At 34.7% G+C, this 13201-nt stretch overlaps 1 protein-coding gene across 4 annotated transcripts in view; it reads left to right on the plus strand.

Moving 5' to 3' along the window:
- The window catches only part of LOC149568201 (Protein prenylyltransferase superfamily protein), a 318133-nt gene that overhangs the window by 63085 nt on the left and 241847 nt on the right, over window positions 1–13201 (plus strand). For all 4 annotated transcript variants that reach the window (XM_089821208.1, XM_089821207.1, XM_089821209.1 and 1 more), the window contains exons 3-4: window positions 2722–2828; window positions 2911–3244. In XM_089821208.1, coding sequence (XP_089677334.1) covers window positions 2722–2828; window positions 2911–3244 — 441 coding nt within the window. The remainder of the gene's footprint in view (window positions 1–2721; window positions 2829–2910; window positions 3245–13201) is intronic.

Consider the following 13201-nt stretch of genomic DNA (forward strand, 5'->3'; position numbering starts at 1 on the left):
CTGAATGTGACTAGCTGTGATGCTCTATCAGTTAGGCTTTGATGCAATGTAAAGGCTTTGATGCCATGTAAATGTCTTAGGATTCCTGATAGAGTTAAGGAGAAGACTCAAATACTTTCTGATTGTATACTAAGTCTCTGAATGTAATATGTTATGAATAACTTTAATATATTTAAATCTGACAGAATATATTTCAGAACTTCATTGAATGACTTTGTGACTGTTAATAGTGCTGCAACTGCTATATATATTTCTGATTTTTCTGAATGCTAAAGGAGGTACTTAGTACGTTGCTATATTGGTGCCTTTCCCTCTTCGGCGATCCAATATATATATTGAGGAGTAGAGACATGACTCTATGTGGCTTATAGCCACTTAGGATCATGTCCCTACGCGGACACAACTCTTACGGTGTCCCTTTAAAATACTTAAATCTGCCATCAGTCATATTATAATAGAGGCCCGATAACATTTGAGAGGTTTGGATTATTATCTGACTCCATTTTATATATATATATATTTCACTTCTGAAGCTACTTTCAACACTTTTAGAGGTTGAATTAAAGCAGACTTCATCTTCCTTGACTGGGTGAAGACACAGAAGTTAAAGTGTAAATAAATTGCGGAATCACTTCCATCTGAAGCTACAAATGCATATTTTTGATTTTAGTGAGATCTATATGAATGATGTACAATCAGAAAGGGAATTGGGATGTGCATCAAATTTCGTTTTTGGATTAATATGAACATAACTAGTTTTTGGCAGTTTGTAAAACATGTAGATGGTATGTGATAATCCCAAATAGCGTTCATTTTATAGATTTAATGATTGCATAGGTGTTGGAGAGCTTGAATTGTTAGGTACTCAGGGTTGTTACGAGCACTCTAAGGTTAGGTTTGTTAGATCATCTGTAAACTTTATAAACATTTTCTCTGACCACAGTTTGAACATGTCTTGCCAGGCCTGCCATACAATCAATGATGATTATGTAATTCATTTTTTGGAAAGTAAATGCCCATCTTTCATTGATGTTTAGTAAATATCATAGTTGGAAAACACTGCGGTATGTCACCAAAATGGTGATATACTGCCACTGACATAGCCAAACAAATTAAACACAGGTAATGTCTCCACTATTTTTTATTAAAAATTGCTGCATTTTGTCCAAAATCTCACAATATAAACCACATTCTGCCAGTTAAAACCATTATCAACTAAGTCAACACAAAAGGAAAAAAGTTCAAGTTTCCATCATTTTTAGTTTTTTGATAAAGCAACCTTGACGAGCATACTTGTTTCCATCGTCAGATACAAAACAAAGGTCTTGCTGCAGGGAGAAGTAGGGTTTGTCTGAAAAAAATGGAGATTTTGGTCCGTCTGAGAACAACAGGGATTTTGGTCTGTCTGATAAAAATAGGGACTTTGGTCTGTCTGGGAAAAACACAAGGTCTTGCTGCCTGTTGCATAGAGGGACTGCTTGAGAAATATGTCGACTCTCCTCTGAGAAAAACTACAAATATATTGACCTGTGAGTCATGACTTCTCCAATCCACAGACATAGATGTCGCACTTCAGGTAAATGTTTAAAATTATAAAATTATAAAATCTAATGTATTCAATAGTTTATTATTTTTCTATTTACAATTTACTTCATAATATTTAATAGCTTCAGACCGATCAACCAAAAAACTTAATAGATTCAGAATTGATATTTTAATTAGTTTATGATTATTCATTTATAAAATATGGGGTGCCTATAATAGATATTATACAATTTATTAAATGAATGAATTCTGAATCTATTACATATATATGAGTTGTAAAAGAAATTTATAAATATTTACTGTATGTTTATAAAAATTAATATAAATTGATGATTGTATTCCATTCTAACTTCAATATAAATAATAAATATATGAATTCCAGGTATATCCAGATTTTGATTTGAGTTCATTCTGACTCAACAATAAACACAGTTAATTCCAAATATATTTTTCCAACAATAGACTGCAGAAATGTTTTATTGTTCAAGCTTAACCAAAAAACCAGGACTAAATACAAGTAATTCCCTTTTACCAAACTTTATATATAAACTGTCCACTTAAATTATTCTGATTCCAGACACAAAGAGTGGAAGAATTAATTAAAGGAATATATTCTAAGACACTCAAATCTTTGATTAATATATGGTGGATGTCTCAAATTATTATAAGTTCTACAAATTTGGTGTGTATGTGTGTTATTAAGAATATTTTAATAAATTGTATATTTTCAAATGTTTGATAAAAGTGCCAATTTAGTACCAAGTTTTTGGTGATTACGAGATTTTCAATTTTTTTTGGCTTGGCCGAAATATTGTTGAAACTGAGTTTTTCAACGATGATAAATATATTAACATGTCAAAAGTTTTTAATTTCATTACTAAGCTCAAATAGCACCCTTTTCAAAGATCTAGCAGTTGTATTGGTGTTAGAGAGTGAGTTAGGCATTGAGGGTTGTTAAAAGCATTTTAAGCTTAGGTTTGTTAGGTCATCTGTAGTCTGTATAAGAAATTAGTCTGACAACGATTCTGACTTGTCTTGCCAGGCCTGTCACATGAACAAGTGATGATAATATATTCTATTTCTTGGAAAATAAGTGCTATTCTATTTGTTTGGTAAATATCTTTATGTATCAGCTATTAATTTTATTAGTGTCTCTTGTTTTTAATGGCTGCACAGAGATGAAGTGGGGTTTGTACATCCTTCTCAGCTGACAATATTCCATAGTCTGGAAGGAAAAGAGTCTATTGCATCATTTGGTGGAGACATGCAACAATCTATAGCTGGTAGAAGGAATTTATTTATAGCATTGTAATATCCATTCTTTAAAAGGTTCTATAATAAAACCAAATATTTTGCTTGCTGCAGATGGAGATACAAAACCCATCATAGAGGCCTCTTACGATCGATCTGTTTTTTGGAGTGGAGATCATAAGCTTGCCATATCTGTCCAGGCTCTACCTTCTCTCTATATGACTGCAAAATATGCTTATCTATCTGCATACCAACAATATAAAAGTCTTGTTTGCCCCTTACAAAACAATATTCATTTTCCTTATGTGTATGAACTGGAAGATTCATTAGAAACTGTTGGACAGGATAGACAGACGTTGGATATAGAAGCTATAGAAAATGAGCTAATGAGCCACAGCAAAGTCTTAGTTTTATTAAGCTGTGACTATGCTAGTGCTTGGAACTCCAGGTACTTTTTGAGCTTTAAGTTTTAATCTTAAAATACATGTGCTGTTTAGTTACCTTAATTTTCTCTTGTTTTACTCTCATTCATTATCATACTGCAAAGCTTTATTGATATAGACCAAACATGAAAGTTTAGTAGAATATGCATTGGGGTCCCATAATTTAATTTTTTGGTTGGTAGCCAACTGGCAAAGAACAACCAGAAGTGTTTGGTAATAAGCTCTTATAACTATTGATTTCTAATTTCTGAATAATTTTAATCATTTTTAGATGAACAAAAACATTGATTTGATGCAAGGATGTGAAAGAAATGAGATTATTTGATTATTTTTTCAATATTTTAGAAAGATTCCTTAAAATAATGGAAGATCTAGTTCATACTCGGATGCTATTATTCAAGCACATGAAATTTATTCATTTTGTATAAATTCTTTTTAAATGGCGCTTTTGAAGTCTTATCTTTGTGTCTTCCTTTTTATGGTTTTGCACTAATCCAACAGCTTGCCATAAGAGTACAAATGGCCAAATATTTATTTTTCATGAAGACTATGGACAAATGATATGCACAATTCATCAAGGATTGATTAGGTGACTCTCTCTCTCACTCATACACACACAATAAAGTAATTAGTCATATATTAATGGTCATTTAAGAATATTTAGTTTATTAGGTAATTTCTATTTTTCCACTTCGATAACTTAGATTCTTTTCTATTGGTTTTTACAATGTTTCTATTTTCGCTCTCAGTTATTTTTCTATATAAGGAGACTGTGTCTCTATCGACTCCCAAAGTTGCCCTTGTGAGGGGAAACAACCTCTATAGGAAGTCTAGTGAGTGTGAGACAATTATTGCACCTCCCTAGACAACCTCTTGGGCTTTAGAAGCCGACTCCTCATTTTGTGAAGGGGAAAAAGGTGCAGGAAGAGATTGATGAAAACCATGGCAAAATGCCAAAACTTATGACTAAGTGCACAAGATAGCCCAATATAGGGTATCGAGGCAGGGAAATGAATCCCTTCAACTAGAAATAACTACTGATATCTAAAGGACAAAACTCGAGACATAGAACAAGCCAAATGATAATAAATATAAACAGAACTGCATAATCGCATTAATAGTCATTCACATGAGCATATTAAAGTTGAAGTTTTGCACAAAACTTCGAGTCACGTAAGCAGAAAGATTAATCATACAATTAAAATATATATCTCACATATAAGTAATTATTAAGTTCTCTATATCAATTGAATATAATGGTAAATATATTTAGGATAATCAATAAATCCATTATATTTAGTAACAATCGAATAATAATTCTCTATAAACTATAATATAGATAAACTCATATAATCAATAATAATATAATAATAATTCTTTATAATTGTGATATTGCTATCAGGATTTAATTGTGTGATTTTTGAGTCAAACTCATTGACCCATATTTCATCTCTCATGAGAATAAATGGAACACTTAGCACTCATTGGATCTAGGTGATGCTCACAGGGGTGAAGCACCGGGACTTCCCGGGAGGTCACCCATCCCAGTACTACTCCAGCCTGAGCGCACTTAACTACGGAGTTTCCTCCATGGTTAAACCCAAAGCTTGCATCCCCATTTGCAAAACCTTCACCAAGTGTTGTGCCTTATGAACCATTTATTAGAAAGCCCCTTAAGCTCATCAATTGATAAGTAGGAGATAATTTCCACAACTAGTCAAATTGTGATATTGCTATCAGGATTTAACTGTGTGATTTTTGAGTCAAACTCATTGACCCATATTTCATGAGTAGTGATTCAACATGAATCCATCTCTCATGAGAATAAATGGAACACTTAGCACTCATTGGATCTAGGTGATGCTCACAATATCACAATAGCAATATCACAATTTGACTAGCTGTGGAAATTATCTCCTACTTATCAATTCTTTATAAACTAACAATCTTATATATAATAGTATCTAATTCAAATAATATCCTGACCAGTCACATCGTATCGGGTGACAAAGCAATATAAAAGCGGGGAGTACACAAAGGAAGCAATTAAATGAGATAGAAAAAAAATAAGAGCAAAAGGAAGCCATAAAGGCATGTAAGTCAAAGGGGATATAAGACAACATAAAAGGTATTAAGGAGGAAAAAACTATAAAATAAGGAAAAGGGGATTATAACATATTAATATTTGATAAATTACAAGGAGTACTAATATAAGTTATCACCCCCTTTATTATAGTATAATACATAGAGAATATTTGAATGGGATTTCAGGAACTCAATAATTATCAAATCTTAATTATAGAACGGGTATCGATGAAAGTTAATAAGAAGACAATTAAAGGGCAAATAATATAGATTAAAATTATACTCTAATCCCTAAGTTGGATATTGGAAGTGAATTAAGGGTGAAACCCAAGACCGATCATTACAAATTAGTCATATATTATTGGTCATTTAAGAATATTTAGTTTATTAGGTAATTTCTATTTTGTCACTTAGATAACTTAGATTCTTTCCTATTAGTTTTTACAATGTTTCTATTTTGGCTCTTAGTTATATTTCTATGTAAGGAGACTTCATCTCTGTTGACTCCCAGAGTTGCCCTTGTGAGGGGAAACAACCTTAATGGGAAGTCGAGTGAGTATGGGACACGTATTGCACCTCCCTAGACAATCACTGGGGCTTTAGAAGCCGACTCTTCATTTTGTGAAGGGGAAAAAGATGCAGAAAGAGATTGATGAAAACCAAGGCAATATGCCAAAACTTATGAGTAAGTGCACAAGATAGCCCAACATAGGGTATCTAGGCACGAAAATGAATCAACAATATGATGACCAGATTATTCAGTTGAAAATAATTAAGGTTTTTAAGGGTCTAGTTGCATTGGAGTCTACTTTTAACAATGATGATCAATTGAGGAAAGGTGAAGCTGGAATCCAAGTCAAAGATGATCGTTTTGAGGATCTAGAAATAACAGAAGGTAAATTCCTTAAATTTGGAAAAGTTTGTTCAGTAGAAGAATGACAACGATTTAAGGAGTTATGTCAAGAATTGCTTGAAGTGTTTTCTTGGCAATATTCTGGTTTAAAGGGGTTTGACCCAAGTATAATGGAGCATACTATTGATTTGGACCCAAGTTCTAAACCTATTAGACAGAAACATAGGCCCCTGAATCTGAGGTTAGAGCCTTTGATGATCAAGGAGTTGACAAAGCTGATTGAAGGGGGTATTATTTTCCCTATCACGCATATGTCTTGGGTGTCTAACCTAGTGCCGGTGAGGAAGAAGAATGGGGAGATCAGATTGTGCATGGATTTTTGAGATCTCAACGGGGCATCACTAAAGGATCATCACTCACTGCCTTCTATGGAGTAAATTTTGCAACTAGTTGCTGGTTCTAAGAGGTTTTCCATCCTTGATGGCTATTTAGGTTACAATCAAGTGTGTGTCAGTGAGGCTGATCAATTCAAGACAACCTTCACAACGAAATGGGGAACCATGGCTTACAAGCAGATGCCTTTTGGGCTGTCCAATGTTGATGCCACATTTCAAAAGGCTATGGAGCACACATTTAGGTTCCGATTTTCAAATTCTTGCTAGTTTATCATGATGATGTGACATTATATTCTAAAACCACACCTGAACATTTGCAACATCTGAGGCAAGTATTTGAAAGGTGTAAGGAGTTCCATATTTCACTCAATCCAAAAAAGAGTTTGTTTATAGTGCATGAGAGTAAACTTCTTGGGCACTTTGTGTGAAAGGATGGGATCACTATTGATTTTGAGAGGGTGCAAGCCATTCTAGAGCTGCCATTGCCCAACCACAACAAAGGACCTCAAAGCTTCTTAGGAAGAATAAATTTTGTGAGAAGTTTTGTTCTCGATTTGGCAAAATTGCAGCAGCCTTTAACTGCAATGTTAAAGAAAAATATCTCTTTCAAGTGGACCAAAGAAGGAAAAGATAGCTTTTAGGCTAAGTTACCATATTCGCTCCTCTGTCGGCAAATTCGACATTCGAATCGTAGGTAATTCGAATTTAGTCCTAGTTCGTGTCAAAGTTGTTGTTTGTCTAATGAATTCCTTGTGGATTCTCCTTTTTGCACCCTGGGCGAATTTGGGCGAATTTCGAGTGAATTTGGTAGTTGACGGAAGAGCTCGGGTGGAATGACTGTGAATTTGGAGCAAACTTAGGTGTGCGACCAAATTTTTTTGACTTTTTAATGTTTTACTTGGTTTGAAAAGGCGTTTTTGTACTTTATTATAATCTGATTTATTGTCCAATCGACCCAACCCTAAAAGACGCCCACACTTCATATTTGATATTTCATAAACTCATTACGCCCATATTCGGTCCCTCGTTCGCAATTGTTTGAAGTGATTCATTTCACTCCACCCCTAGTCGCGAGGCAACGATTACTTCTGAGAATTGAGGCTGAAGAAGTGGTTGCTATTTTTGTCTAATAACAGTTGTTTAATAATAGAAAGGCAACGATTTCTTCTCCAACTCTAGAGATCAAAAAAGAGGTGGGGAAATATTGAATGAAACTTGTTTATGTATCATAGTTTGATAGTAGAACTAGATACGGATACCATTATGAGATTCTAATTTCTCTTAAATTTGAGATTCTAATTTCATTGTTTTTGAGATTCTTAGATTTGAACTGTTCTTAGTTTTTTCACTCTGAACTTACTGATACATACTAAGTATCCATTACAATTTGACTGTTTGTGTACATAAATGAGTTTTTTTCATTTTTCATTTTTTCGTTTTATTTGTTGTGTATTTTTTTTGTAGATTTGAAGAATGGCTGCAAGTACATCTATTTCCAATAACCCCCACTTTAAAATCGACATATGTTCCCTACCATAGAGACAAGTGCCAGGTGGAGGAGGTTATGTGTGGATTCATAGCCACTCCAAAGAGGAATTTAGTAGCTCTTATAGTAGATTAAAAGCACATTTGTGCTTTATTCCTCAAAAATGCATCAAATTTTGTACTGGGAAGCCAAGAGTAAACAGAGTGCTACCTAAAACTTTCCTTCCAAATCACTTTGTAATCAAATACATTCAAGAACAGGAGCAAGTAGAGGAAGCTATTGGGAGGGCAAATTCTTCACGTCCATTGGAAAGTGATAGGCCTTTAAAGAATGGAAAATCATCATCTATGTCTTCAACTACCACTCCTATTGAACCACTTGTAGAGGGCCATCCATTTTTGTGTCCTCCTCAACAACAGATTGTAAGTAAGAGAGCAATGACACCCTTGGAATCATCATTCCAAAATGAAGCTAGAGACATTGTTGATCAAGCCATAGCCAGTTGAGTTTTTACAAATGGATTGCCATTTAATTTTGTTTGCTCACCATATTGGCAATACATGGTGAGGGTACTTAATGAGGCTCCAAATGGGTCCAAGGGTGTAATGTCGAAATTTCTAGCAAGTTCTTGCAGTTGGCTAGGTTAGTTCACTATTGCGACCCTCGTGAGCTAATAGTAGGATTTGAGAGTCTTAGTTGTGTGGCTATAGGCTTTGCAGCAACCTATGGTGTGTTTTGGCTTTGTTTGAGGGACTTATTATTTAAAGTAAGTCAATCTGTTGGTTCTAATGAGCTCAGTTGAGTCACAGGATTTGGAGGATGCTCTCAGTTTTTATTTCGGGCTTCCAGTTTGGGCTTCAAGAATCTTGGAGGGAGCATCTATTTATAGTAAGTCACCCCGTTAGGTTCATTCATCATCTTTCATCATCAGAATCACTTCGGTGTTGTCAGATTTCTTTAATGCTTCTTCAATTGTTTTTGCAAGATGGATGAATTATTATTATTATTCATCTAAATATGCTGAGGTTGCAATTTTTGTTGGTGTTGTTGGTTGGTCATCTCAGTATCATAGCTCATTGGAACCGGGATGAAAAGTTTCAATTCACGGGAACAAGAAACAGTGGCCTTACGTGTCAGAATTTGAAGTTATGGTGGAAAAGGTCATTTTTGGAGCCAAAAGCAATTAATAAATTAGTTTATAATGACGCTATTATGTTTTAATGTTGTGTGTGGAAAGCTGCTTAAGTGAAGTTCATTTGACAAACTTTGTGCGTTTTGGTGATTATAAATATGAGCCCATTTGATAAGTAAAACATCTGATTATTGTTTATCTCTTGTTTTTGCTACCTTTGTGGCTTTCTTGAGTTTTTTGCTTTGTGTCCTTGCTGAAGTATAAGGGTTTCTGAATTTTTGAGAAGATCTGAGATTTGGACTTGAGGTTGTCATAGGCAATTGTGCTGAACAATTGTCTAATTCTCCTACTGTATTTACTGTGCCTTGGAGATCAAATTTCTAAAGGTAATCATCGAGAAGTTATTCAGTGTTCAGGATTGTGAATTTAATTGCTAGAGGCCACAATTTCTATGCTACAAGCTGCTGATTCAATGTTTGAGGCAGCAACACCATTATTATAGATACCAGGCAGTAAACTTCAATTCCAATTTGCATAGGAGATTGGGAGGCATAATTAATGGACCTGCGATTTACAATTCTGATAATTGGTAACAAATTACGGGCTGTGTGAGTATTGGAAGAGGCCTGCATCTATTCATTTCTGATCTCTGATTTATATTTGGGCCTGCAGTTTCATTGTATAGACCATCGTATTCCATTAAGGGCCTGTGTTTTGGGTGTATTGGGCTGTGTTCAGCAATAAGGTAGCCAATCATTGCAAGGGTCATGTCCAATCATTGCATGTATTCGGGCATTTATTGTTGCAGCAATACTATCAAGAAGTGGCTTATAGTACCAATATTGGATGCAACAAATTATATGAGGTTCCAATTTGGTATTTGATAAAATTAGTAGCATTTCATATATATTTTAGTGAATTGTTGTTCTAATTAATCTGAAAAATAGTAGCTGAAGGGTCATTGTTATTATCTTAATCAATTTGAAATTAGAATGACAAAGTTGTTACTGTTATTCCGCTGTTGTAATTCTCCATTCTCTTCATATCCAAAATTTCAAAGAACATTAAAAATATATTTTTTTTCAATCACATTGCTGGAGAGTTCTTTGCCAACTGTTTTGACAAAATGTCAAACTTTTGATTTGATAAGGAAATAAATGTGTTAAAGCTAATTGTTGAACTATAACGAGCTGAGGGTTATTATAAAGGGCCCTGGTTATGAGAAGATACACACCACTTGATTAGATGATGAGGTGGCCAGTGTAGAGAATGCCATATTTCCCCTCAAGGATTCATGGGTTTAAACAGGTGTGACAATAGTATCAAATGGAAATATGCATGGAACTGTCCTTTGGTGAATGTTATTGCATTATTTACAAGAGGTGCAATGTTTGTGAAAGTTGTCAATTGTGAAGGAGAGGTAAAGGACGGTCCTTTCATTGGAAACATTCTCATCTAAGCCATTGAGCAAGTTGGCCCTTAGAATGTTGTTCAAGTAATAACCGACAATGTGAAGAATTGTTAGGCTTCTGTCTTATTGGTTGAGTGGTATGAACACATTTTTTAGAGACCTTGTGTTGTGCACTCACTTGACCTAATGCTACAAAAAATTGGCTCTAAGGTTGAGTGGATAATTTTTTTTTATGAAGAGGCACAAGAGATCCAAATGTTTGTCATGAACGACCATATGACACAAGCCATATTCAAATAATTCTTGAAATTGGAGCTGTTGAAGGTAAGTTCAATTGTTTAAAATTTAAACATGTTTTAGAAATCTAGTCACATTAGTAAACTTTCTACGTTTTCAAAATTTTAATCTATTATTGTTTTGATTTTAAAATAGCTTGCTGAGCTTGCTTTGCCTCCAACACCTATTGTTTTGAGATGCCTAGTCAAGGTTAAAGAAGCATTGACTAGAATGGTAACTAGTGCTAATTGGATTGTATGGAAGCAATCTAATCATGCCAAGGCAATTGCCATAAGGGGATTGATATTAGATGAATCTTGGTGGGATTGTGCTGAGTACCTCGTAAAGATCATTGAACCTATATTGAGCATGATCCGATACACTACCATGGATAGGCCTTGCTTGGGTGGGGTATATGATGGCATTGGTTCCACGATTGAGGACATTAGAAATATCATACATGAGAAAGAGCAAGATCTTGATGAAATGTTCTTCAAGGAGCTATAGGTAATCATGGTAGAGAGATGGTAGAGAGATGGAACAAAATCACTACCCCTTTGCATCTCCTTGTCTTTGCATTGAGACCCAAGTAGCCAATTAGTCCTCAAAGTACCACTAGGGTTTCCTCATATAGAGATCCTGAAGTTGCTCAAGGGTACAAGGCAGCCTTTCAAAGACTCTTTCCTGAGCACCTACGACCAATAGTGAGGTTTGAATTTACGAGTTTCGATAACACCAGTGATTGTGGTCTTGACACTCTTGAAGATAAAGAACAATGCTGATGCTCATAAATAGTGGTACTTCCATGGACAAAGATACCAAACTTGCAGCCCATTGCCATCAAAATTTTACTATAGGTAAGTTATTTAATCTTAAGATTCTAATTTCTAGTTTCTTGTTGGTAAATATTCAAAACTCTAATTTCTAGTTTCTAATTGGAAAATTTGCAAATCTTGATAGTTTGCTAGTTCATCATCATTTGAGGGGATTTGGAGCACATACTTCTTCCACCCAATAAAATGCAACCAACTAAACTCCAAAAAAGTAGATAACTTGGTGTTTGTGCATTCAAGCTTGAGGCTCACAACTCACAAAGAGAATACGTATAAAAAGGGGGAGGCAAAACAATGGGATGCCGAACCAGAGGCTGCGGAGTTTCAAGTCCACTTTGATGCACTTGTGATTGAAGATGGTGATCTTGAGATACATAGTACTAATGGATTTAATCCTGGGGCTACGACTGAGATTGTTGATGCTAGTGGCACTCATTGTGCATTTAATTTCCAACTACCTATTGATGATGAATTATTTGATGATTTTTGATACATTGAAATTTGATCGCATATGAGTCTGACTGATTACTAATAAGTGATTAGTAATGTTGACATTTCTTCTTTAAAGTTTTTGAACTGAAACATTCATATGGTGGTGTGTTTTGACATTTTGTCATGCCATTCGAACAAAATCGTTAATATATGTGGTGGTGTATTTTGCTAAATTGCTTTATATTAGCCTTGTGGTGTATGAACTTATTTGCTGCAACATATTTTTACATATATATTAAAAAGAAAAAAAAATTTGTACGGATGAACCCAAAATGAAACCCAACCCAGCCCCAAAAAGATTTGAGTGAATTTCAAACCCGAATGTCAAGCCTTTGATTGCTGGTAATAAGGTGCACATTCTTGTATCGCACCCTAGTGTAAAGGAATTTTTGCTGACTAAGGATTTGAATGATAAAGGTCTTGGTGGATTACAAAAGTTATGGAGTTTGACGTGGATATCAATATCATGCAGTTAATAAGGGGTAAGGGACTGTTTGAAGAGATGGCTGTAGCTCTAGGAGATATAAATAATGAGGTTGCAGCTGTTGTTTTGGTTAACAACGATAACATTTACACTGCTAGAGCATTAAAGAGTGATGGTGGGTCCATGACATGACTCATTTCCTAAGGACTAGTGAATGCCCACCGAATTTAAACAAAGTAAAGCGAAGATACTATCGTTTATAGTCTATTACTTATATCTTGCTAAATAATGTGCTGTTTAAGAAAGATATCAATGGCATTTTGTTGTGGTGTGTTGGTTTTGATCAAGTAGAAAGAGTACTCAAAGAGTTTCATGATGGAGATTTATGTGGTCATTTTGTTCCTAGAACTACATGGAAAATCAAGCATGCTGGTTACTACTGGCCAGATTTGTTTAAGGACTGCTATGCATAGTTTAGGAAGTGTGTTAAATGTGCACTGTGTTGGTAAACAGATTGTCCTTTTAAATAAACTCTCCAAATGCCCAAATCTGAAAGAACAATTAGATGCCAACAG

Source organism: Cupressus sempervirens, chromosome 3, assembly GCF_028749045.1.
Source record: "Cupressus sempervirens isolate cs-2001-9-10 chromosome 3, ASM2874904v1, whole genome shotgun sequence".
In the NCBI taxonomy this organism is placed as follows: Eukaryota; Viridiplantae; Streptophyta; class Pinopsida; order Cupressales; family Cupressaceae; genus Cupressus; species Cupressus sempervirens.